General features: G+C 42.6%; 1 protein-coding gene across 3 annotated transcripts in view; it reads left to right on the forward strand.

Moving 5' to 3' along the window:
* The first annotated feature begins 2,178 nt into the window (after positions 1 to 2,178).
* The window catches only part of arhgef10 (Rho guanine nucleotide exchange factor (GEF) 10), a 120,566-nt gene continuing 96,100 nt past the window's right edge, over positions 2,179 to 26,644 (forward strand). For all 3 annotated transcript variants that reach the window (XM_080784570.1, XM_080784571.1, XM_080784572.1), the window contains exons 1-2: positions 2,179 to 2,323; positions 17,178 to 17,258. In XM_080784570.1, the coding sequence (XP_080640696.1) occupies positions 17,222 to 17,258 (37 nt within the window). In that variant the 5' untranslated portion in view covers positions 2,179 to 2,323; positions 17,178 to 17,221. The remainder of the gene's footprint in view (positions 2,324 to 17,177; positions 17,259 to 26,644) is intronic.

Consider the following 26,644-nt stretch of genomic DNA (forward strand, 5'->3'; position numbering starts at 1 on the left):
GTGCCTGGCCTCTGGGTGGCAGGATTGGACAGGACAGACCAGCTGCCCTTTGAACAGACCAATTTTGGGAGCTGCATCATCACTGATATTTAAAAGTAATAAAGTAGCATCCACATCACAATTTATCTAGTGGTACAGTGAAGTGATATTTACTTATATGTGAATAAGAAGGCTTAAAATTATACTTCTGGTTATTAATATATAGGACTGGGTTTATTTCTTTGCAAACAAGTCAATGTAAGAAATTATGAAAATCTTTATTTCAACCCATTAAAACTGGGAAAAGTTTCATTTTAGATTTTTGCGGTGGCTATTAAAAACTGCAGATCTTACAATCTCACAGCGTGTCACTTCATGCCACACTGAGCTTGTACATCTGCTTTTTTAACATTTTTGAAAAATCCTGAAAGTTTGAGAACTACAGATTGAGAAGGCATTTGTATAGGCCTCAGGTCTTAACGGGTTAAAGATGAATTGTGCTTAGACCAGGGGTGGGCAACTTTGACGATGGAGAGGGCCACTATAGTTCCACACTCACTCCAGAGGGCCACTATAGTTCCACACTCACTCCAGAGGACCACTATAGTTCCACACTCACTCCAGAGGACCACTACAGTTCCACACTCACTCCAGAGGGCCACTATAGTTCCACACTCACTCCAGAGGGCCACTATAGTTCCACACTCACTCCAGAGGGCCACTATAGTTCCACACTCACTCCAGAGGACCACTACAGTTCCACACTCACTCCAGAGGGCCACTATAGTTCCACACTCACTCCAGAGGGCCACTACAGTACCACACTCACTATTTTTGATATATTTGAATTGTAATTCTGAATCATATTTTTGCTATTTTTTAATTGGAATCCTGAAAAGTAACATTTTTATTTAATTTCAAATGCATTTAGTTATATACTTATGTTACCTTTATGAACTAAATACAAATACACTGCATTGGACATAGACAATAAGATTGTACTATGTTTGCATGTTTGGAATTGTAACATTACAATAATATATCAATATTCTAATATTGATATTATATCATATTCCACTGGGAGGAGACCCCGGGCAGACCAAGGCACAGTTGGAGGTAACACATCGACTCACTGGCCTTGGAACGTCTCGGGATCCCCCAGGAGGAAGTCACTAATGTTGCTCTGGAGAGGGAGGTCTGTAGTAGGTCTGGTGGAGCTGTTGCCTCCGCGACCTGACTACGGATAAGTGGTTGAAGATGGATGGATGGAATCTAATATTAACATGCCAGTTGCCCATGTATGTATTTCTTTAAGGCCTTCAGACCATTCCCTTGTTGTCCAACATCACCCTAGGGCAAGGGCAGGAACTTCTCAAAGCCTTTACCGCCACTGTGCCCTTCAGTTTGGCATCCTGGCTGCACCTCAAAACATGACATGAGGTCACAGTGGTGTTCGTCGTTGATCATGCCCGCCCCAGTTTATTGTATCGTTTGCACCTCCACCTTTCTCCGGGTCATTACGCTTGTCTTGTTGAGATTGTGCTCTCTAAACCTTCCCTGGTGTCTCCACTCCACATCACCAGTCCATCTCCAACTCCAAATGAGTCAAGTGACTCTGATTAATCCACTGAGTGTGCATGGACATCTGTTCAGACTTCATTGGTTACAAACAATAGTGGAAAACGCATGAATAGAACATTAAAAGGTGCAATACATTAAAATAATATACAATACACAACACAAAAGCCCTTGACTCATAAAATAATCAAATAAGTATTGACTAGTTTTTAAACCAAATGTTTTCAAAAACATTTAGAGTAAAAGTACCAATATTTGCCTCTGAGATGTAGTGGGAATCGTGGATAGAAGTAAAAGTATAGGAAATTGGAAATACTCAAGTAAAGTGAAGTACCTCAAAATTGTACTTAAGTACAGTAGTTTATAATACTTAAGGGCCGCCCTAGAGCCACTGGCCACAGCAGCACAGCTGTTTTCACCTCACAAGGTCACGTGGGACTGATTGGAACGCATGTATTTCATCCTACGGGAGAAGACTTTGGGAAATGTGACGGACAGCTCCCGCAGCCAATCAAATGGTCGAATCCGAAAGGTCCACCAATGAGCCGCTTAGGAGGGAGGCGGGCTTTGACAAGGATGGAGCGAGACAGTTTGAGTTTTGCACCGAGAGAAGAAGTTTGAAGTGAGACAGAGAAAAAGTAGATGTTTTGATTTTGTTCGAACGCATGATTCATTTATGTTCGTCACAGATTAGTTTGACACTTGCATGTCAGAAGTAGGACAGAGTGGAGGAAACGTCATTCATTTGACCCGGAGTCTTAAAATGGTGAGTGCAAATGCTTTTTAAGCATTCTTTTTTATTAGTTTATAGTTACAGCACCACGAGAGGTGTACTGTAAACTAATATATACTGTACATACATATACTTTTGCTAATTTAGTTTCAGGTGAGCAATGCAACAGTTCGTTTTGCTACTTTGTTTCAATGTCTTGTGCGTTTCACTAAAAGTCGCCTTTTTCTTGGTAAAGAACAGTTCGTATAAACGTGGCGGAATTGTCTGCCAGGATGCCAGCAGCAGCACTCATGTCACCTCTGTGTCATATTTACCTTTTCCTTTCTTTAATGTTATGCTTATAAATATAACTCTTAGTTGCAGAAAACCTCGAGGCTAAAGATGTTATAACTTCATCTTTTCATCCAGCCTTTTCATTGGACTGACACAAGCTTTTAGTCCCCCAAAGACAGACAATGAGCACGTTTTTGATGTTTTTTGGTTTATAACAGGCACAACGTGGGGTCCAATAAGGACTATCCGGGGTCCTTGAGGGGGTTCCAAAATTGACCCGATTTGTTGGGGTCCTTGAAATTAAAGTTTCAGTACCACTGCTTTACTTGACTTTGTCACTATAGTTCTCTCAATGATGCAAGCATGTCGCAGTACAAGAAAGACTGCAGGTGCAGTCAATAGTCAATTAAACTCAGTCAGAACTTGACCAAAGAGCTAATTAAAGTACAGATGAATACAGCTCCACTCAGTACGGTTTAAAGTAAACCAAGTAAAGAGTCATTCTTTTGGAATAGATTTTTTGCCTCATCACTCTTTATTTGGTCAGGGAGGAAGCTCAGTCAGTCTACTACAAATTCACTTAGTCATGCATAGCATTCCTCCACAACATGCAGCTCCAGTCAACTGGAACTGGATAGGTACCACACAGTGCAGTCAGTCAGTAACAAACGCCTAATTTAATAATACAGTTTCTTTCATAAGCTGTTAAGAGTTGGCTTCGACTTCATCTGATGCTGAAGTGCTTTCAGGAATATGTGGATAAGCCCAGCAGAAGATAGTTTTGATACACACGGCACCTTTGATGTGCTCCTGTGGCGCCGTGCACAGTCCAGTTCCCCGTGTGGTGTGCATCAGTGCTGGATAGGGGCATGGTAGTTTGAGAGGTTTAGACACACGCGCACAAAATACACAAAACACAACACTCTACCCGTAATTTGCTTAGCAAATAACCAGGGTCAGTTGGCTGCAAACACAGATGTCTAATCCCTCTGCCCATTGTTGTATTACATCCAAGGAAGATTCTCTGGACTTCCTTTATTCTTAGTTGTATGAATAGGATATAGGCCTAATCAATATGGTGACTAGTTGGTGTATAGTGTCTGGGATTTTGGTTATCTTGATATCGTGGAAGTGTTGTCTTTTCCTGGTTTTAAAGCACAACAGTGAAGTTGTCATTTTCTGAACTTGTGTGACTCTGATTACTGATAGTAGTCGTTCTATTATTTTCCTTTACCTTCCTAGTCATTATAGGCATTACTTATTTACTGATGACTATTTATCAAAAGCCTCACTCATCAATGTGTACACATAATTCTGTGAAAGCAAGGCACCAATTGTCTTCCATCCCCACAATATCATTGTAACATCGATCAAGGTATTTGGTAAAAAAGATAAGATAGTGATATTCAAATTTGTCAATCATATCTCCCAGCCCTACTCGCACGTCAAGTCACAGCCCAGTCCCCCCCCCCCCCAGTGATGTTGCACGCTCGGCCTTGCTCGACACTTCCTCCTGATCAGATGCCAGCTGGCGCTCAAGCCATTGTGTTCCACCAGACATTATTCAGCAGACAGACACCATTCTCAACGATATCTCCAAAAACCTGTGGTTTTGTGCTTGATGATAACCGCCGTTGTCGTGTTGTACGAAAGTGATGTTTGTGACAAAGGTCAGAGCCACCTCCTTCACGTCCGTCGTGTGGATGATTAGGGTGACACACGGCACTCCACAGGGTCTCATTTCACTCCTGTCATCAGCATCATAACAGGAGGTGTTCAGTCACACTCCAGTGTCTGCCCTCACCCAATTATTGTTACTAGTCCATAGCCAGGGCTTTGTGCAACCAATCTAAGCAGATTTTAGACTTGTTGGTACCGCGCCTGGCTGGCACTAGATGATCCCCATAGCCTGTGGCAAAACCATTACATTTAGGAGAGGTTACAAATCGGCTTCATTCAATTTACACTTTAGGCATTGAGCAGATGCCCTTATTCCAGAGCCATTAGCAGAGGTAAACTAAATGCAAGGTAATACACACACTTTTAAGATTAAGATACCAACCCACTGAGGAAAAACATGCTTCGTCAAGTCACTGTAGCACACCAACTAGCCGCAATTTACAACTCTAGATTTGTTTATAATGGGATGAATGATGAATCTAGAGTTGCATACCCTCCATTGACTCCCCATTCATCCAATTTGCGATCTGCTTGTATTAAACTACGTTAAACTCACCGACATTGCAGCTCTAGGCCAAGCTTGAATTATCCTCTTTCAATCTGCCGAGCTTTTGTTTTATAAAAATCCACCGTAGACAATTGTTATGAGCTATAATCTAGAGTTGCAAATTGCGGCTAACACCAAACATGCTACTGTGGGTTCTACAATACAAGACAACTTTGTAATTAAAGCACGTTAATGTCCACACACACTACGTACATATTGGTGTACCAAGTCAACATGTAACCTTAGGTCTGTGTGTTTATGTTTAAATCAAATAACTTTGCACCATTGAGCCAGATCACTCTCTCTCTGCCAGCATTGTTTGGAGAGGCCAGCTGCAGCACACTACTATAAAGACAAGAGCACAATTAGACTATTGGAAGCACCTGCCAAAAAATTTACCCTGGCACTGCTCTCCCAGTCACTCTCCCCAGCTCAACTCACAGCAGCAGTCTTGTGAGGGTTCCGAAAAATGAACTGCTCAGTGCTCACATTTTGGGAAAAGTGAAGAGTTGTTCCTCACTCCATATGTCAAATTGCCAATGTCCTTCTGTCTTCATGGATGAAGATGGGAGGACAGACGGAAGGACAGAGCTTTCTTCATTGTGTAATGTGTAGTAGGATAGAGAGATAGTACAGTAGACGGTGTACTGCATCAGTTTATAGCAGACATTCATTCCGTTTCGGCCGGTGGTGTTTAGTAAAAAATGCCTTCCACACTGTCTGTGGGTGCCAAAATGCACAGTAATCGCACAGAGGAGCATACCAGTCATTTTTAGAGGGAGTATGAGGTCACCCACCCACCAGCCAGGCAGCCCAGTGAACGTCCAGTGGGATATGACATGGAGGATTTGCAGCATATTTCAGCAACAGATGGGTGAGAGGAACAGCATGGATTCATTGGATGTAGGTGGACATGGGAAATCGTTAAATAAATACACTTGTTGTTTGGCAGCCTGGGACATCTGCTGGGTAATTCCAGTGCAAAATATTCTATTTTGAGTAAGGCTTATTTTGACTTGGACAGTTCAAGATGTTGTTTACAAAGTCATGTCACAAATATGGATTTGTTATCATTTTGCCATGTGTTGTGGTGGTACAGTCGGATACATTTTGGGTATGAAACACAGGTTAAGAAAAGCCATAACATAATTAATTAGCTCAGTGGTTCCCAAACACTGGGCCGAGACATGCAGTCCACGCGCTGTGTGTGTGTGTGTGTGTGTGTGTGTGTGTGTGTGTGTGTGTGTGTGTGTGTGTGTAACCTCAGTAAACGTAACTTGCCCAGGGGCGTGGTTATAAGCACATGTGTAGGAATTAGTATGTAGCTGGGTTGCAAGTAAATATACAAAAGGAAGAAGATCCCAGTGATCAAAACGTTGAATTAATAAACCATTTTTGTATCCGTCATTTTGTTTTTAATATTTCAAAAATTGTATAAAAAATGTATTAAACATTTTCCAGAAGGATTTTCTTTTAATAACTAGTGTAAATGGCAGATCTACAATCTTGTAGGTCGGCTGTTTGGGTCCTGACTGAGGATAGGTGAAAACGTTTGGGAACCACTGATTTATCCATCTGACAATAGTCAGAACAGAAGTCGTCGTTGACAATCTCTTGGCTTAAGTAACCTCTTCCACGCTGTGAGTGACATCAGTACAATGTCTATTTATACTGACAATCCTGGCGCATTGTGTGTGGACCTGTGGTCATTAGTTGTAATCTGATCCTGAGTGGCTTGTTCTATTGATATTGAGATGCTAATAGCCGGACAGCTAACAAAAGAGCTCTGTGGGGCAGGGCGCTCCACACTTCTGTGTAGTCTTCTTCTGAGTTCTGACCACATGTTGGCCAGTCAAAGCCTCTGTCTGTGCATAACTGGGTGGGTGGGGTTCAGATCTAGGGTTGACAGCCCAGTCGTGGTTGCCTCCCCTCCCATCTTTAAGGTTTGGAAAGCAAACTGCACTCTCTAAATATATTTCGCCTGGTGTGTGTTCAAAGTAACAAGCGGGGAGGGACAGACGCATAAGAAAAGAATGTTATTTTTAATTGTCTCCTTTTTTTCCAGAGTTTTGAGGAAATGGTATGGCTTCCATATTGAGGATGACATAAAGAGGTGGATTGAAGGATGATTTTTCACAAGCTCAAAAATCACTGAATCCACACCAAGCGTTGTGAGTCTGTAGATTTACTGTAACTCTAAATGTGGCTGAAATCAGGTTTTGTCTCGTTGCAAATCTTTGGTAATTTGAACAAGGCTTAAGATAACAACCAACTGAAGCTGTAAAATGTATGGTCTGGTAGGAAAGGTATCAAGCAGCTATACAGTACTCTCTCTGATAGGCACTGGGCAGACATGAATTTATTCATCCGGCAGGGGAATTTCACTTTCAGCTTCTGCTGCTTAGATTGTTATGGAGAGCTTTGTACAAGTATTTGTCCAGTCGACGAGCAAACTTTTTAAATAGTTTAGACAGCATGCTTGGATGGAACCTATTCTCTTCTAGAATTTTGTTGTTGTTTTCTTTGACATGAATTTACCGGCCACAGGCCTCTCTTGGATAGTTCCTAGTCTAGTTTGTGGGGGTCTCTGGTGTGTGACGTTGCTCAGAAGGAGGTCTTCTATCGATACTATATAGGCAGTGGTTCTCAAAGTGGATTCAAGGGACTCTCTGGGTTCCTCTCTAGGACAGTGGTTCCCAAACCTTTCAGGTCGAGACCCAAAAGAGAGATTAGATGTTTGCCCATGACCTAAACTAGTGAACATTGCAGATCTACAAGCACATCAAAATAACTCTCTCCACACTGATGAAGGCTGGATAGCTGAAACGTTTGTCCCTGTTCAAAAATACAATAAATAATTTGTCTTGGTGTGTGCAACCCACTACCGTTATTTTGTTTTGAACGGGTAGCGCACCTACACGTCATGAACATATATTCTTTTAAGCAAGTGTCCCTTAAGTGTTTGCTCAGGGACACTTGTCTTGGATTCAGACGAGTATAGCAAGGCTGGGAGGCGAACCAGTGACCTTCTGATTACCTGGTAGATGGCCTCTCTCGAGTCTCTCTACCCCTCCTGCACACACACAAACACACCCAACATGTTCCTGCCCAGTTTCGAACCGAGGACCTTTTGCGTGTTAGGCTAACATGATAACCACTACACTACGGGGAAGTTCGGGAACTGATATTCAGCATACGGTATGCAAGATAACACCATGCTGTATAACATCTGGGAACGGTACGGGTACACTGTGAAACATCTGGGAAGGAACATGACGCTAGTGTGTTTAACATGGAGGAACTCAGTGAGTCATTGGGGTTATTCCGGGTTGTATATTCCCCATTTGGAACGGCCTCGTATAGCTGACTGAGTGAGATGTGCAGAGCTGTGCATAAATCCCTTTACACGTCGTCCAGTAGATCTGGCAATTAATAACTTGTGTACTGCAACCCTCAGGCAATGACTACTGAAGCATGTTCCCTGCAAGCGTGCGTGTGTGTGTGTGTGTGTGTGTGTGTGTGTGTGTGTGTCATGTAGAGCTATTTCACAGATGCAAAGGCTTAAGCCTTGTGTAAGTTGTGTATGAGTGAGTGTGATAGAGTCCCAGGGGTTCCCAAACTGTGGCACCCCTTGCTTGTGGTGCGCAAACGCGCCTAGGGGGTGCGTGACATGAAAACGGTAATGGCAGTTTTATGGCGTTTTTAGCACAAACAACAAATTCCGGTCAACCACTGTTGTAAGGAGATGTATATAGAGTAGCTGCATGAGTATATATATACTATGCAGCAGCTGCATGTCTCTCAGTGCAGTGACATTCTATGGTTATTTGACATAATCAATAATCATATTAAATTTTTTATCATTTTCGGCAGGGTGTGTCAGCTAGTTCAGGAGGTAACGGGTACACGTGCAAAAAGGTTTTGGGTGTCGCCAATAATCACTGACTAGAAGAAGTCTGGAGGATGTGGTATACTATCTCTGTGTTTACCTCTTATCTCTCCCCTTAACCCATTCTGACCCGAGATCAGATTCTAAAAATGTCTTCTACATCCTGACAGTTTTCTGAAAAAGCTATGTTTCTATGTCAGTGGTTCTTTGATTTTTCAAAAATAGCAGACCTACAAGCTCGTAGCTCGCCACTCGGTGGCGCGCCTTTGAGCTTGTAGATCTGCTATTTTTCAATAGCTAAAGCATAACGTAATGCCAACGCCAAAAGGGGTTCCCGCACCCAAAATGGGTTAACTCGCTGATATAATCTTACGTGGTAGTCTCCCTTACTTATTTGAAAAAATCACTAGCTTATTCTTGCAAAAAATGTGACAAATTCGTATAGTGAATGTTGAAAACCGGGACATGTTTTAGTGTTTTTGCAGATTTGTCGACACGCGCAGCTTGACGTCGGGACAATCCCAACCAAACGGGGACGTCTGGTCAGTCACCCTACTTACTCTCTCGCTGCTTCTGTGGAAAGTCAGGGGAGTGAGTGATTGATTATGTGTTTTGACAGGCTGCTATAGCTCAGTGTGTGTTAGAGCGTGGAGCTAATAACACAAAGGTTGTGTGGGTCTGATGATCACCGTACAGGGTTAGACATGTTACTTATGTTGGCATTTGTTTATGCTTTGCTTAGTGAGTGACTAGAAGACACTCAAGACATTGGTATTCGGCGTTGGTATTCAGCTCTGCAAAGCTGATGAGAAAGAGGAGAGAACTGAACTGGCCTCTCTGCTTCCCTCACCCTTCTAGGGATCACTTGCTTTGCCAACCCTGCCTGTTCATTGTCTGTACATGTGGAGCTGGCTGGCTGTGGATCTGCTGTGTGTGTACTGTGTAATGGAAGGACGAATGCTGTAGCTGGCAGAGGCAGAAGCCTCACACACCCTGCCAGGTTAACCGCTCGTCATAAACCCATATATACTTAGTTGACCATAGTCCCGCAGGGCTCCATACTAGCTCAGCTCCTCCCCCCCCCCACCCCCCCCCCCCCCCAGAATAAGGACTCTAGTACAATGTCAACTGTAACTAGTGCTGCACGATTCTGGCACAAAATGTGAAACTCCATTTCCCCCCCCACAAGAATTGAGATCACGATTCTCACATGATTCTCCTTTTTTTCCCATGAACATATTTATTGTCTTCAAGTCTGTAGTTGCAGAACATTTGACTTAAACCACTCTCTCTTGTAGTAGCTAAAACATAAGAGTAACTAAAATGAATTGGACAGCCAACTATAGTGTTGCATGATCACGATCTTTCTTAGATTAATCGTGCAGCACTAACAACTAGCCAAAGAGCCCCAACCCCCCCCCCCCCCCCCCCCCCCCAGAGGCAGACCGGCTCACAACTTGGAAACCTCTGCGTGTCCCTCCCTCTCTCCCTCCTCTCCTCTGGGCTTTGTTTATGACTCACTCAGCCTCATGTGTGGAATGCCACTTGTCACTAGGAGAGCCCTAGATTGCTCATGGCTTTTGTAGTACGACAACACACCAGCAACAGCAAGGGGTTCCCGTCTCTGCATACTAGCTGTCACCGAGCCCACAAACATCTGTGATTTAATTTGTGACTCGGTCTCGGCATCAGAGAGTTGTTTGACCCATGGATGGAGCACAGCTAGATTTTTGTTAGGCCATGCACCGCTAAGGTGGCAATTTATGGTCGGCACTATGGCTCACATACCTCACGTATTGTCAACATGTTTATTATCATAGTGTAGTGGTTTTAAGTAAAAGTAATGTACATGTACTCAAGTACTGTACATAAGTGCTATTTATTTATTTATTTTGTTTGTTTATTTTATTTTAAGTACTTCCAATTTTCAATACCTTCACTTCTACTCCACCACATCTCAGATCCAAAATATTGTACTTTTACACCACCACAAATCCACAATTATTTGAAATTGAACACTTGAGTTATTAGTTAGTAAGTTACTTTTACTTTATTACAAAACATACAGTTCTGCTTTAGCACTGTACTTCAGCTGTTTGAAAATAGCATGACGCAATGCATTGTGAGCTTGTAGATCTGCTATTTTCAAAACATTTCTATACATTTTGAAAACTTGCGAAATGGGACATTCTGCGTAACGATTACTTTTGGTATTTTAAGTATATTTTGATGCTACCACTTGTGCAATTTTTTCTCAAGTGCATTTTTAATACCGTACTTTAACTTATATTTGTACCAAGTTGTGGCATTAATACTTTAGTTTACTTAAGTAAAAGATGTTTTAGGACATAGGTTCTCAAAGTGCGGTCCGGGGACCCCCAGGGGTCCTTGAGGGAGTTCCAGGGGGTCACCAGCTAAATGAAAGTTTGGAACCAAATGGACACTTATGGGTCTGTACTCTGTAACAATTTGGGGGTCCTTGACCTGAAAAAGTTTGGGAACCACTGTTTTAGGATAGGTTGTTGTGAATACACATGTGAGCAAATTGTCTGCATTATACCATTTCTCCTGAATGCGCGGCGTAGTGCAGCATCCCCCTGGCATGTAAGCACACGCACGGCCAAGTCTGTCATCAAAGATGGGCTTGTTTCATCCCCGAGTTGTCTTCCTCAAATCCCTGTTCTCATTTCACACTACAACACCCTGCAATGGCTCAGCATGCAAAGCAGACGGCTGTCTGGGAAGGGAACGGGGAGGTTCTTGGTTCAATCTGCACTCCTGGCATCATGTCTAGTAGTAGTCTTAGTTGACTAAATATCAAAATCTTAGTCTTTAAGTCTTAGTCAACAAAATGTACACTGCTGTATACATGCACAATGTTATCTTTCACTCTTAAACCCTATACGTTTTTGACGGTGGTTCCCCAGGGGTCTATATTTTGTCCCCTTTGTCCTTGCGAGCTTTGTAGATCTGCTATTTTCGCCGAATGGTTTGTCTTTTCTGACATGCCCAGAATAGTGACGCTGGCCTTTCATGTGGTCAAGGAATCAGCGGAGCACCATCTTGTTCTTCATGAGGCTTTAAGCCGGTTTGACGCTGTGAGAGTGCTCACTGTTTTGTTGTGTTTTCAAAGCGTAGACATGTTGCCGACTGACTGGGGGGATGTTGCAGATGGCAAGAGGGCTAGCCTAGAGAAAGTTTAACTAAGGATTAGACTAGAGTTTAACTAGAGTTTAACTAAGGATTAGAAAGTATTGCCATCGGCTGAAACCCGGGATCGAACCAGGGACCTTTTCTCACCATTGTCTGTGGTTCAGGGGACTAACAACATTTTATGATAATTTGTAAGGCTGTGTATTTAACATTAAATGTGTGTGAACTTAAGTGGACAAATGATAAATCACAAACAAGACGAAGGTCCCAATTTCAATGTAGTCTTAATTTGACCATGATATATAATAAGTAATTACAGTGTTATTACTCTGTGAAAACATGGTTAAAACACTATTACCTTGTACTTGTACCTATTGATAAAGTTTAAGATCACCATCGGGGGTCAAAATGCCGAAACCCGGGATCGAACCAGGGACCTTTAGATCTTCAGTCTAACGCTCTCCCAACTGAGCTATTTCGGCTGTGGGAGAGGGAGAGGGAGGGGGAGGGGTCAGATAGCATGCGGTATGTGGTGAGTGAGACCATTCAGGAAACAGGCGCTACTTTCAATGTGGAGTCCTAGTTTGACCATGATATAATAAGTAATTACAGTGTTATTACCCTGTTATTACTAACTATTACCCTGTTATTAACACTATTACCCTGTAATTGCTGCTTCTACGTATTGATAACACATCACCTGACATCAGGGCGTCAAAATGCCGAAACCCGGGATCGAACCAGGGACCTTTAGATCTTCAGTCTAACGCTCTCCCAACTGAGCTATTTCGGCAGTGAGACATGATGGGGTCAGAGGACAGTCAGATCCTCATCTGAACATTCAGGAAATTAAAACTTGGAACAAATATGTCATTCTCCATTTCCTTTCTGGAAAGAAAGCGAGCATAAATTATGAGAATGAGACACGTTTGTACTTTGACCGGTGGTACAGAAGTGTGAGGAATGCACGGTATGCATTGCTAAGACAGTGGTTCTCACCCTCTGGTCCACATGGTTTTTGGGGGGTCCTTCACTCCCTTGATGACAGTAAGGAAACAATTTAAGGACTTTTATGACATTTATAATACAAATTCAAAATAAATTCAAAAAGTAAATGACTGCATCAAAAGCAATCAACAAACTATACTACAAACTATTCTAACAATACATTGGCCAAATTGTCAAATAAATAATATAAGAAAGAAACAACCATTTTGAAAATAGCTAATGTAGCTAATGTAGATCTGCTATTTTCACAATATTTATCTGTGGAACTGAGTCAGACTAAATATAATGGCTCAACTGGGTTGGGATCGTGGCTACCCCAACCCTGAATTCTGACAGTCCAATGTTGGCAACCCTGCTCAACTCCTGCGGTTCAAATATGATTATTTTGGGAGGGTTTCTGCCTGTAAAGGTTGAGAAACTACTGTGATAAGAGACGAGAGCGTGCCAGATTTCCTGACAGGCGCAGAGGTGCCCAAGATAAGAGTTAACAACTACAAGAGTATCACTCTCGGATGTAACGCTCACCTTCCTCAGACGCGTTGTTGACGTACAGCAGAGTTGCAGATGAGATGAGAGGAGCTCTTCCACCTCTGAAGTATACCGTAAGGCCCATTGACATCTGAACACACGGATGCCACGCCACAGGGCGTACTTTGCAGGAAGGTGCGTCCAGTTTCCTCTCCCCTGCAGCAAGCAAAAAACGAGCTGAGAACAACCCCAGTTAATTATAGGAGAGAATAAGTGAAGGAACAGCACGGCTGCTTTTGAGGGCGTAATAATGACACGGACTGTTGCCCAATAAAGACAATTATTAAGACAACGCATTTGCAATCAAAGTGAACTTCCCGTGGGCTTTAGTGGAACTAGTGAACATTCATTGATTGTCATCGATGTTGTGATTTAAAATGACAGTACAGGTGCTCTGAGGTTTTGACCGCTCAACATTTTTAAGATTTTTCAAAAATAGCAGACCTACAAGCTCGTAGCGCTATGAGCTTGTAGATCTGCTATTTTTCAATAGCTAAAGCATAACATAATGCTAACACCAAAATGGGTTAAAGTCACACCCGTGTGAACTGAGTGGTGCAACATAAACATGAATGGTCTCAGGAATGTCATAAAAAGCAATGGTTGATTCCTCATATCTGTCATTCCTTCAACTGGTTGGCCGTAGGTGGAACAGCAGCAACAATGGGTTTAGAATGATAATACCTCAAACATCAATACATTTTCAGTCATGAGATTTTATTTTGCTGTATTCCATGAGCTTATGAAAACAACATTATGGTACCACAGGTATACCGCAATGATTCAACTCTTCTTCACTACTTTCCTTCCTTCCTTACTTTCCTCCTGTTTCTATTCTTTACGCCCTTGTGAGTCACTTTATCCCTTTACCTTCTAATCAGAGTTGAGCTGTTTGTTATTATATCACTCTGAACCAGGCTAGTCACTTGAGACACGTCCTACTGTGTAGTTACATGTCCTGGTGCGCGTCAACTTCGTCAAGTGCTTCCTTCCTTCACAGTTGAGTTCACAGAACAATATTTCTCTGCAAAGAGACGGTTGTCAATTTGCCACCCTGAAATGTTCGAGAAAGTGGGGTTTGCCTTCAGGTTGCCCGACCGGGAAAGTGCTCCTTTTGAAAGGGGACTTCACCGTCTATAAACACAACACGAGATCGTGGCCAGAGCACGGTCTGTGGAATGGAAAACAAGAGCACTGTTTGTGTTTACCTTTTAAATAACAACTGTGAACCCATATTCATAGCTATGTAGCGTAGGTATTTGGCAAATTTTACCTCTCATTTTGTAATGGACAATTAACTTTTTGGGCAAGTGGGCATGACCTTTGGGCAAGTAGAATCATGACCAGCACAAGCCCGACAGGCAAGTGCCTCTGAGACTAAAACATCCAAATGACACTAGGCTGAACGAATGCAACGGGGGCAAGTCTGACCCAACACTGCAGCAAATCGCCAAAAACAATCTATCTACAAGCATGAATGACTACTGTGAAAAGTGTAGATCGGAGACCCATCTGCATCTATGAGAAATGGGGGGTAAAATAAGTGGTTACTAAAATAAAGTACTCATATCGGTACTCGATATTGGCTACTAAAAATTAAGTACTTACAGAGTACTCGTACTCTGTCTGAAAAAAATCGAGACAACTCTATCTGAGACCTTATAGTGTTGTCAAACCCCGGGAGATGATGGATCATGAATTGTACCAGTAGGTACCAGAGATGGGCATTGCTCTCTTAGTCACTGCATTCCATTCCATCCATTATGCCCCGGCTGCCTTCGCCCCCGCAGGCAGTGGATATTCTACCTGCCTCTGTTAGCATTAGCATTGTCCGGGTGTCCGTCTGTCTTTACAGTATCCAGCATACACTGGTGCCTGTGTGTTCACAATGGCACCGTTCTGGCCCTGTGCCAGGCCCCCGGGAGCACAAAGACGCAGAGCATTTCACATTATTTTGTAGACAAAACAAGCTTTGAGGCACGTATTGAGTTATCTCCTGGCTCTCGTGCGCTGCACACACTGCGGCGTGGGGCTTGTCTTGCTCACTGCTCGAGCTATTGTGGAACCTCTGTGGTGTAGTTTTTTATTTAACCAGAGCGAAGCCTGTCAGAGAAGAATAATTATATAGAACACCCCTCCCCACCCCCTCCCCCCACGTCTGCCACAAGGCTCGCTTTATTCCGCAGAGTGATGTCATCATGGCTATGTCATCCATTCCACACACACGCAACTTGGCCCATTTTTCCAGGGTCGATCTTTGACAGAATCTGTCACTCTCTCTCTCTCTCTCTCTCTCTCTTTCTCTCTCTCTCTCGTCTATACAGTCCTTTACATCCGTGCAGAGGACCTGCGGCAGGGAAGAATTTCCCGGTCTCGTGTCTGTGCAGGTCTGAGGGTCGCTTCCTGCCCTAGCACGCTGGTGACATTTCCCTGAGCCAAAGAACGAGAGGTTCATCATTACCCAAGTTTACTCAACAATGTATGTGACCCCCCCGGGCCCATGAGTGCACGCTACTGTTCCATATTCAGACAGTAGGTGGAGCTAAGTTGTGCTCTGTTGTTCATGTCAGCAAAGACAGGTATGCTACTGGCAGGCAGATATGTATGTATGCACCTAGCCCAGATCTAGAGAGAAATACCTGTAAATGTCACGCATTTATTAAAACATGCAATTTGATTATAGCCCAAAATAAATGACCCGCAGGTAGTGACTTCTGAGACCTCAATCAGCACGTACGTGAGCGCCGAGGAAGGCTTATTTGCAGGTCTGAACAACTATGTTAATTAAGGCCCGATTGGTATTTACTGTCTGCAGAAATGTGTCTACTAACATTTCACTTCTTCTTAACTTCATGGTGTGTGAAACAAACACCAAGTCAGCCCATTCGTTTGAATCAAAGCCTCGTTTGATGCAGACTAAAATAACTTGAGTGCAGCCACAGGCTGAAGCATGGTGAGAATTAACAGTTACTCGTATCTCACTGTGGTGAGAGCTTTCTTCACACACATGTCACACAGTTGCCCTACGTTAGCTTGTTATAACGGTAACGTTGTTTTCTTTGTTTCCGAAAGACAAAGCAATAAGCCTAACCTTTCTAACGGATCAATGCTGTTTTAGAGCTAAGAGTAATGACTTTAGAACTCACCTGGTCTGTAGTACCGTAATACTAGTAATAATTTGTACTTTTATACTGACTATATACCGTATATAATACTGATGTGTAAAGTAATGCCAGCCTTTTGTCTTTGATCCTCTTTGCAAATGGGTGCTGCATCTGCACAGATTAAAATAATATTAGACAATATATAATATTCCTGGAAATGCCCAGGATGAGATAGGGAATGTTTGCTGTTGTAGTAATGTAGCATCAACTGATGTTCTGAATGGTGGGAGGTACACACACGCGCGCACACACACACACACACACACACACTGAGCGCTACCAGAGAATCGTCCAATTGTTTGTTTACATTTGAAAACACGTGGGAGCAGGGACCGTCCTGCAGAAGTGGGGGAGAACGTTCTTTTGTTTTCATTATCAGTGTGTCATTAATTATCTTGCATGTTGACTGTGAAGTGAAATTAGTCGTGGTTCAAAGGGCTGGCATTGAGACAAGAAGTTACCACACTCGTCTGACAATCTTGACACATGGGCTCATGATGTAGATGTATGGACTGAGAGGGTGGGACGACATTATTCAGATCTATGCTAATTTGACATTTTGTCATTGTCAACCACTCAGACTGCCACCTCCTGACATAATGATTGTTTCCTCCCCCCCCCCCCCCCCTTCTCTCTGTGGTTCAGGCAGGCTGCTGAGTGAAGAAGAGTCCAAGACGAGAACACCAGACATGGATGAGGAAGACTTCCCACCGCCTCCTCCTGAAAGTAATGTCCCAAGTCTCTCTCTCTCTCTCTCTCTCTTTCTCTCTCTCTGTCTCGCACGTGTCCTACCTGATTTCGCACCAGTGAGGGGTAGGGGAGGGGAGGGGAGGGGAGGGGGGGGGGGGGGGCTGGGGGCCGCCTGGATGGCAGACGGCTGTGGAACTTGAAGGACAACGGGACGCATAAAAGCCTCTGCGAAAACAGAACCACAACACGAGGATAAAGGAAACGTTCAGTACAAATGTCCTCCAGTTGGCTATAATTCACAACAACTAGCCTACTATACTATACTTTGGTGTTCACAACAGCAGACAGTCTTAAGTACAAATATCATTCATGAAAAGGAATGAAGTCGGGTCAAGGAAGTTGACAAGGTACCATTTGAGTGGGGAAAACCCTTACCTTACATATACTAAATTATACTACATTGTTTATAGAGCCATTATAAGTAAAATAATATAACCTTTCCATGAGTATCTTTTTATATTTTTCCCCAAAAGAATACAAACAGCCAATACCATATTACAAGTTATGAATCTTGAACCTAAGGAAACTAAAACAATTGTAAAGGTTGGTTGCTGTAGTTAATAAGGCAGTGTGTTTGAATCTGCATACAGGGCTCTCGCCACCCGTCACTGGTGCAAAATCGGGTACGAAAAACGGGGACACATCTCGCATGACACACACACACACACACACACACACACACACACACACACACACACACACACACACACACACACACACACACACACACACAGTGTGCACGCAGAATTTTCCTGCTGTCATACAGTGCTGTGTGGGTGCGGTTGGGGTGAAGGTCCCAGCGGCCGGTTAGCTCAGTTGGTTAGAGCGTGGTGCTAATAACGCCAAGGTCGCGGGTTCGATCCCCGTACTGGCCACTGTGGTTTTGAGCCAAGAGAGGTGTTGACAACGTCGAAGGACACCTGTGGCGCGAATGACCATGATGCAGTCGTACGTTGTGTCAACTTAGGCTACTTACTAGTTGAATTAATCTCTCTCTGTGTTGATCTTTATGTTTGAGACCTTCTCTTGCCTCAGCTGACATGACTTCTCTTTATAGTGTAGTTCAATTCAAGAGGCTGTCTACTGATGCTCTTGATGGCATGTGTGGTACAGTAGGACAGCATGTCTACTTCTGGTAGTTCTGTCATTGCCTGATATATGCATTTGTTTATTTTAACAGTATAGTACTTTATACTCTCGTCACGTGAGAGGTGACTGTAAGCACGCAAGATTGTAGCTTTAATCCATTGAAAGGACAGAAGATAAGCAGACGTTTTTCCTCATGTATATCCTTTTTTCTCCCAGTCATTCATTATCACTATCACAGGGACGCAGGGGTTAACAGGGCAAGTTGGCAGAGTAGTTCTGTTATTAAAATCAGCTGTGTTTGCAAGAACGTGCAGCTGTGGAAATCACACAGGTGAACAAAATCAAGTTTAATTTATATTCATATAGGTCTATCTGTCATAACTCATCATGCAGCACTTTTTAGTTCACAGTAATTCATTTATATTGGCCTTGGCTTTTAGGGACTTTTGATATAAAGAAAAACGCAAACCATCTATTGTTAGGTATACCAATGACCAGAGACATTCTCTAAAAGGGTGAAACATATTTTTTATTTCACTACATCTTTACAAGATGTTTCGCTGTTTCCCCAAACATTGAACTTGTGACTGTCCCTCATGACTTATTTAACATAATCTGAGGTTCAGGTACATTTTCCAGATATGTTAAAAGCATTTAACATAATAAATGGACCAACACATAAAAGCTCTGACATTATCTTTTTTTCTCAGCTACTGATTTAACTCAAGTATGCATTTCACTCAACATTCATTGATCTTATTGACGATCGTAGCAAGTACAGCAGCACCAACACCCAATGGACCCACACGACCACCTAAGGTCCCCAACATAGGACCCACTGTCGCTGTGACTTCATTGCTTTGACAGTAGGCCATCTTTGCCCCTTCATGATCTCCACGGATATCCTGAGCAATTCCTTTGTACTGCCCAACGCCAGGGATGTGATTGAGGGAGCTCGTTGTTGCACGACGCTCCGGTCTGCTCCCGTCAGCCATTTCCAACGCTTTGGCCAGCAACCTGCGAAGTACACAGATGAAGATGATGTGACTCTTGTTCTTGTGTCTCTCGTGTTTCTCATACAATTGGACAACGTATAGGCATTGTAGCAGATGCTCTTAATCCACAGCATCTTGAGAAGTGTGAATGTAATATACAAGAGATAATTTAACATACTCCATAATATAGCATAATATAGCATTATATGGCTGATGACCATAATGTCAATCTGTCAGTATATAAAGTAACCGCGTCAATGATTATGACCAAAATATTGTACATTTGGAAGATCTTCTTCATACCTGAGTTCCAGAGACGGCCAGTGGTTCCTTCAGCAGGAGACGGGTGTTCTGATGATGGTCTAGAGGTGTCAGTCAGAGTGGTGCTACGCTGATGTGTCCACAGATATTATATAGAAACCCTGGCATCACCTGTTCAGAAGGCGGGGCCACATTACAAGTACAAGTCATGTCCTTGCTTAGATAAAGTCCTCCCGCTTCACGAACCACCCAACCCACAGTAGGTCATGTGATTTCAGGGAATCGGACAACGGTGCATACCTGCATACCTTTTCGGTTAACTGAGTACGTGAGAACCCCCAATGCAAACAAACCGAAAGGCTTTCTTGGTTTCATCCTTTTAGGCTAGCAGACCTACTGTACTTCCCTGTGCCTGCCCTTGGAAACTGTTAATACAGTATTCAATCAATCAACCAAGGTTTCCATATTTAACGGCTCAAAATGTTCCTTAGTCTTCATAATCGTGATTATTATTATTACATTTTTATCTGAATGGAGGTTTACAGAAATCTCAGGAATAAACAATCAGAAACATAAAGATGAGAAACGGCTGTTTTGTTTAGTTGTAAATGACATGTTGTGTTTGGCTGGCTTGTTGCTGAATCAGTGTGTAAAGAGTAGTCTGACAGGATACTAGAACGCTCGCTCAAAACACTGTCACCCCGAGCACACAGCCGGCGGAACTGCTCAGCATGGTATTCCTAAACGTAAACTTTGCTTATAATGGTTACACCTAATCTTTTTCCTAACCTTAACCCCTTTAGGCCTGACGTCGAAATTAAAAAAAAATCTTCTAAACAGACAGTTTTCTGAAATACCTCATGTTTCTATATCAGGTGGTGCTCCATATTTCATGTCAAGGACCCCAAAAATGATATGTAATTGGCCGACCCCATCTGAAAATATGTTATTCCAGGAACCCCTCAGAAGCAAAGATTTGACTTAAAAACGTTCGCTCTGAAAGAATATATTCAAAGATTTGTGCCACATTTTCACGATTTTTCTAAAATAGCAGACGCCGCGCTATGAGCTTGTAGATCTGCTATTTTTCAATAGCTAAAGTATCAATGAAAAGCAAGGCTTTTGTACACCTACAAACGACAGGTGCGTAGGAGAGGGTACGGTGTCCCAAAATTGAAAAAGGAAAAAACAACCGCACACTGTCTTCAAATGCAGTGACATTTATTAGGGAAATAGCAACTTTTCAGCCTATGCGGCCTTCATCAGGCTGTCTTTATGTGGTTATCATAAAGACAGCCAGATGAAGGCCGCATAGGCTGAAACGTTGCTATTTCCCTAATAAATGTCACTGCATTTGAAGACAGTGTGCGGTTGTTTTTTCCTTTTTCAATAGCTAAAGTATAACATAATGTTTAAAACACCAAGAATGGGTTAATCCCATTTCCTAAACTTAACCTCTGCAAAACTACGCCTAACCCCAAACTTATTTTTAACTTTATTCAGTAAAACAAATACAAGAATGCAAGAACCGCCCCACTGAGCTGTTGGCATGTCGGACAGCAGGAAAAGAATGAGGGCGAGCACGTTTTTAAGGTGAACATTCCGGTTACCGTCTGGCACAAGACAAGCTAATAAATGAAAGAAACTTTCACTTTTGTTTTATTTTGCAGGGATTTTCATTTCTGAGAAATGGGCTGACTTTGTGTACACACTTTTCACATCTAAGGGAAAAAAATGGTTATAATCTTTACATTGTAGTCGATGTGTGCTGATGATAATCGTTGCTGCGGAACCTTGTTTGGTTGATTGAATACGTCATTGGTTTTCAACCAGTGGTCCGGGGACTACCAGTGGTCCTTGAGGCAGTTCCAGGTGGTCCCCAGCTAAATGATAGAGAGTTGGTAACCAAATGCACCCTTATTTATTAGATCTTTAACTCTTTAGTTAAAGAGCTAATACAATCTAATAAACCACCATTTGGTTTCATTTTACCCTCTCAAGAGTTAAATTATTGTTAAACATATGCATTACCGGTACTTCATTTACAATAAGTCTACACAATTGGAGAATGTAGAATAATTGTTATTTTGATCGACGTTTGCCAAAAAGCATGGCATTGTAGACAAAATCTTATACAAACGACAACAAAAATATTCTTTAGTTTTGGGTCTGAGAGGCTAAATGTCATCAAATGGTGGTCCGTGGCTCAAATGCCAAATAAATAATGGGCCTTTAAATGAAAAGGGTCGAAAACCACTGGAATATTAACAGGTGCAGTATTGTACAGTACAGTACAGTACAATACAAAGTATGCTAAAAGGATTAAACCAAGAAAGCCTTTCGGTTTGTTTCCATTGGTGTCCTCACATACTCAATTCACCGAAATGGTATATGCAGGTATGCACCGTTGTCCGATTCCCTGAAATCACATGACCTGCTGTGGGTTGAGTGGTTTGTGAAGAGGGAGGACTTTACCAAGCAAGGACATGACATGTACTGCATGTAGGGCTCCACGCTTTGTGAACAGTTGATGCCTGAGTGTGCTTTACATCAGGGGTGGGCAACTGTGATGATGGGGAGGGCCACTGTATTTCCACACTCGCTCCAGAGGGCCACATTGCATATAATGTCTTATCTACGTATTTAAACTTTTTTCCTAATTAATGCCATACTTTGACATTCTTTCTCACACAAAGGTAGCAAAAATAGCACATATACAAGCTCAAAAACGTGTCGCAGTGTGATGCATTTTGAGCTTCTAGATCTGCTAGTTTTGCTATTATTTTTAATTGGAAACCTGAATTACTTTTTGTTATTTTTTTTAATTGGAATCCTGAAGTTATATTTTTATTTAATTTCAAATTCATTTAGGTATACTTACTACTGTTAACTTTATGAACGTAAATACAAATACATTGGACTTAAAACAATACGTTTTTGTGATACTGGTCATTAAGCTATGATTAAGACTTTGCATGTTTGGAATTGTAACAGCTGAAATCAATAATATATCAGTATTCAGATATTAACCTGTGGGCCGCATTAAGTGAAGGTAGGGACCGCATGTGGCCCCCGGGCCGCCAGTTAGCAATGTATGCTTTACATTATTAGAACAAACTACCAGTTCAAACATTGAGGCTCCTCAGAAACCGCAGCAGTTTGTGTTTGGTGTGCTCGTGTCCGCTTTTCTGTTTGTTAACTCATTTTATTTTCACATCTCTTCCGTGAATTAGTAGAGTGTTGTAAAACTCGAGTCTGTAGATCGGCTTGGGGGTAATGATAATGGCAGTGAGTTGGGATGAGATGGAGGAGATAAAAACGACCCTGGACTTCATGGCAGAGGAGATTTCAACAGTTTCCAGTTGGCAAAAGAAAATACTGGAATTGATGGCTGATGTTCAGCCACTCAAACAACAAAATATGGAGCAGGAAAAAAACATTGCAATCCTGGAAAATCGAGTGGCAGATCTTGAGCAACACTCGCGGAAGAAGACAAGACACCAGTCATATGCTAGGGCAGCCGGTGCCGCAAAGGAGACATCCGCCGGGAGTGGGAAGCCTTCCTTCATTTGGCATGCTCGCGCACGCATACAATTAGGTATTGGGGGATGAACCCTACCCTACATCTTTGGCCTACTGTGCAAAAGACATTTGTGGAATTGGGGTTGATCGTTCATCGTTGTAGTGGTTTGTAAGATTTGTTGGAAGAAGTGCATTTGTTGCTGAAGTAAAACAATACCTCACTGTAATGTAAAAGTCTGGTATTAACGATGTACATGAGTAAAAGTACAGAAGCATTTGGGATCAGAATATACTTACTTACCAAAAGTAAAAGTACTCTGCATGTCCCATTTTCTAGTTTCTAAATGCATAAAACGTTTAATTCGCTTTGCGACGCGAGGTGAGCTTGTGGATCAGCTGCAATCAGCTGGATCAATCTGCTGCGGTGTTTCACTATGAGACAGTGAGACTCACCCACCATCTCCCTATACGGAGCTAGGGCAACCAAACTATAGTAATTTTTACTTACATCGTAGTTGGACAAGTCATCCCACCCCCATGCAACATAATGTATTGTCAGACATTAATTCAACATTAATTTGAAGCATTTTTGCCATTTACAGTTTTTAGCTACAGGTAGGCTACGTCCGGGCAGCCTGTCTGTCACACACACTCTACAGGAACAGTATTTTCACTATTTTAAAATATTTTTCAAAATAATAGGAAATTCCTAATAAGATTAGGCATATGGAATTTCTTTCTGAACTCTGAAACTACTCTATTGTTCAAGAGTAGTTGTTTAAATTATTGACATCTGCCCTTAACCAAATTATATCGTCAACCAAATGCATAACATGCATTTAGTATTATGTGTGCCCTGCCTATGGGATTGGACGTTATATGCCAGCTACGGATATATGCATCCATACTGCATACCCTACACTCCAGAGTACCCCCGCCCACATCTAGACATAACAAACTATCTCATAAACAAATCTCCCTTCCCATAAACTAATAAAAGAAGCCCTGCGTTAGTTTATGCAGGAGACGGGAGTCATGCAGCTGTAATCAACTGTCAGTCTGTCGATTGTTTCCAATCAGCCACACTTTTCTACACCAAGAATCACAGCAAGGCGGTCAGTATAAACCTTATAAATATGATTATGTTATACTTTAGATTTACCGTGCACGAGTGTTGGAGGAGTTACTGTAATCAAATGTGCCGGCATGTCATTTTTGTTGGAGTTGGACTTGTGGCTGAGATGGATAAATGTATTTGACATATTGAGAGAAAGATTAATAAATCATCATTATTGGAGTTTTTTAATCGGAACATCTTTGACTAGGTTTCATTGAAGCCACCAGTTTGACAGAGTTCTCCACCTCTCTCTGCTCTAGTGTTTATTCTCTCTTCAAATATTGCAGCATGTGTTTGCCACTAAGCTCTACTTGATGATCACCTGCATTGCCTGCGGTAACATATTAGCATTCTGTAAACATGATATTTCCCGTATGCCTCGTGCCACGAGTATGTGACAGTTAGTCAGTTACGCAGCGACAGTGATGTGCGCAGCCGGGGCTAAAATAATCGCCTTTGTCCCGTCTGCATCCCAGACATCCCAATACATTTATTTACGTCACCTGGGCGAAGCTGAAAGTCAATTTGGGAGAAACTGACTGTATGTCAACTAATCCCTGGGGGAATAAGTTCTGGTGATTTTGTGAACAGTGTTTAATTGGGAACTGGCCAGACTGGTCTGTGAAGAAGAGACGGGGTGGGGGGGGGGTGGTTGAATCAACAGGTCTCATTTATAACAGCTGTTCACATGAAGTGTGTCATATAGGAGAACCGGGACCACATTTGGAGTAGGTTCCATCCATGCGCGTCCCATTGGCCATCATGGGGAACTTGTGCTCGGGGAACAAGGAGTCGAAGAAGTGTATTACTCTGTCGAAGGCTCAACGTGAGTACCGACACTGTCTGTCTCTTTTGCTTCTCAATCTCTGAATCATGGTTGTACAGTCAGTCTACAGTGGCTGTACTGACCAGCCTGACTTTAGAGATGGCTTTACACTGTTACATGTCAACCAGGACAAAATGAAACTGAACAGGCTGTTGAAAACGGGAGGCAGTATTGCTGTTTTTGTCAACTCTCTTGCACATTCCGCACAACACTGAGTTCTGCTCCGGACGTAGAACTCCTGGCCATCGACCTGCGGTCCAGTTTGTGTTACCACGGGTCACCTGTGTTGTTGTGGTCATTGACGGTCTATGTTGTCGAACCAGAGTGCTTTCATCAGGGTTAATATAATGATGTTTAATTTTAACCACATTAAGATCACCAGTACCTGATGAAATCATCCCAGTGTGTCATCATGTATAGGTCTGGGAAGCTATCATGAGCAACCCCCTCCAGAAGTGGGATGAATTAGCATCCCCCCCCAGCAGAAAGCCTGTGCCTTATGCCGGTAGCCATGAGGTTATACAACGATGCACATGGCCTCTCCGCAGCCTCCGCTCGGCCGTGATCTAATGTCTCACTCACACCCATACTCCCCTCATGGTGTTTGTTTCTCTGGTGTATGCTGTACTTTCTTGTTGCAATTTGGTGCACTTTAAGAAAAGTGATGGTCTGTTGTGTTATAGGCCGGTTAGCTCAGTTGGTTAGAGCGTGGTGCTAATAACGCCAAGGTCGCGGGTTCGATCCCCGTACTGGCCACAGGATTTTAGCCGAGCTTAAAAACGCTTGACGTTATGAATTGGCCATTTCAACTCAGGTCGAGTTGCCAGAGAGCATGCAATGTCCAATCATAAGTGCGTTCTAACTGGGCCTTGGGTCGGCAACAACCACTGCAACCAGGCAATTTGATGTGGGATCCAATTGGGCCTCACCTGTGTTTGCCATGTGGGCTTTAAGTGGATTCTATATGGGTGGGCCCCAACTGGCGATTCATATCTTATGTGTTGATGTGTTCTTTCAAAAGATCCGTTCACAATGAAGTGTCTGAGGCCATGTGACTGTCTTTCTTGTTGCAATTTGGTGTAGTGTCACATTAAGAAATGCTAATGATAGACAGGCCGGTTAGCTCAGTTGGTTAGAGCGTGGTGCTAATAAGGCCAAGGTCGCAGGTTCGATCCCCGTACTGGCCATGAGATTTTTACAGATGGATTGTGGCTGTATGTGTTTGACAGCTTGACTGCTGTATGTGACAAGTAGCTGTCAATGCCTCAGGGAATACTACTGACTGCTATGAAATCCTATGGGCTGATTAAAAAGTAATTTAAGGAGGCCAGAATTTTACTCACCATTGGTCAGGGGACTAACAACATTTTATGATAATTTCACCATGATATAATAAGTAATTATAGTGTTATTACCCTGTCATATGGTTATAACATGGTTATAACACTATTACCCTGCCAATTTCTGGTTTTACTTTTACCTGTTGATAAAGCTTTAGCCATGGATCACCATCGGGGGTCAAAATGCCGAAACCAGGGATCGAACCAGGGAC

The sequence above is a fragment of the Protomyctophum bolini genome, assembly GCF_963924005.1.
Source record: "Protomyctophum bolini genome assembly, chromosome: 15".
Taxonomy (NCBI): domain Eukaryota; kingdom Metazoa; phylum Chordata; class Actinopteri; order Myctophiformes; family Myctophidae; genus Protomyctophum; species Protomyctophum bolini.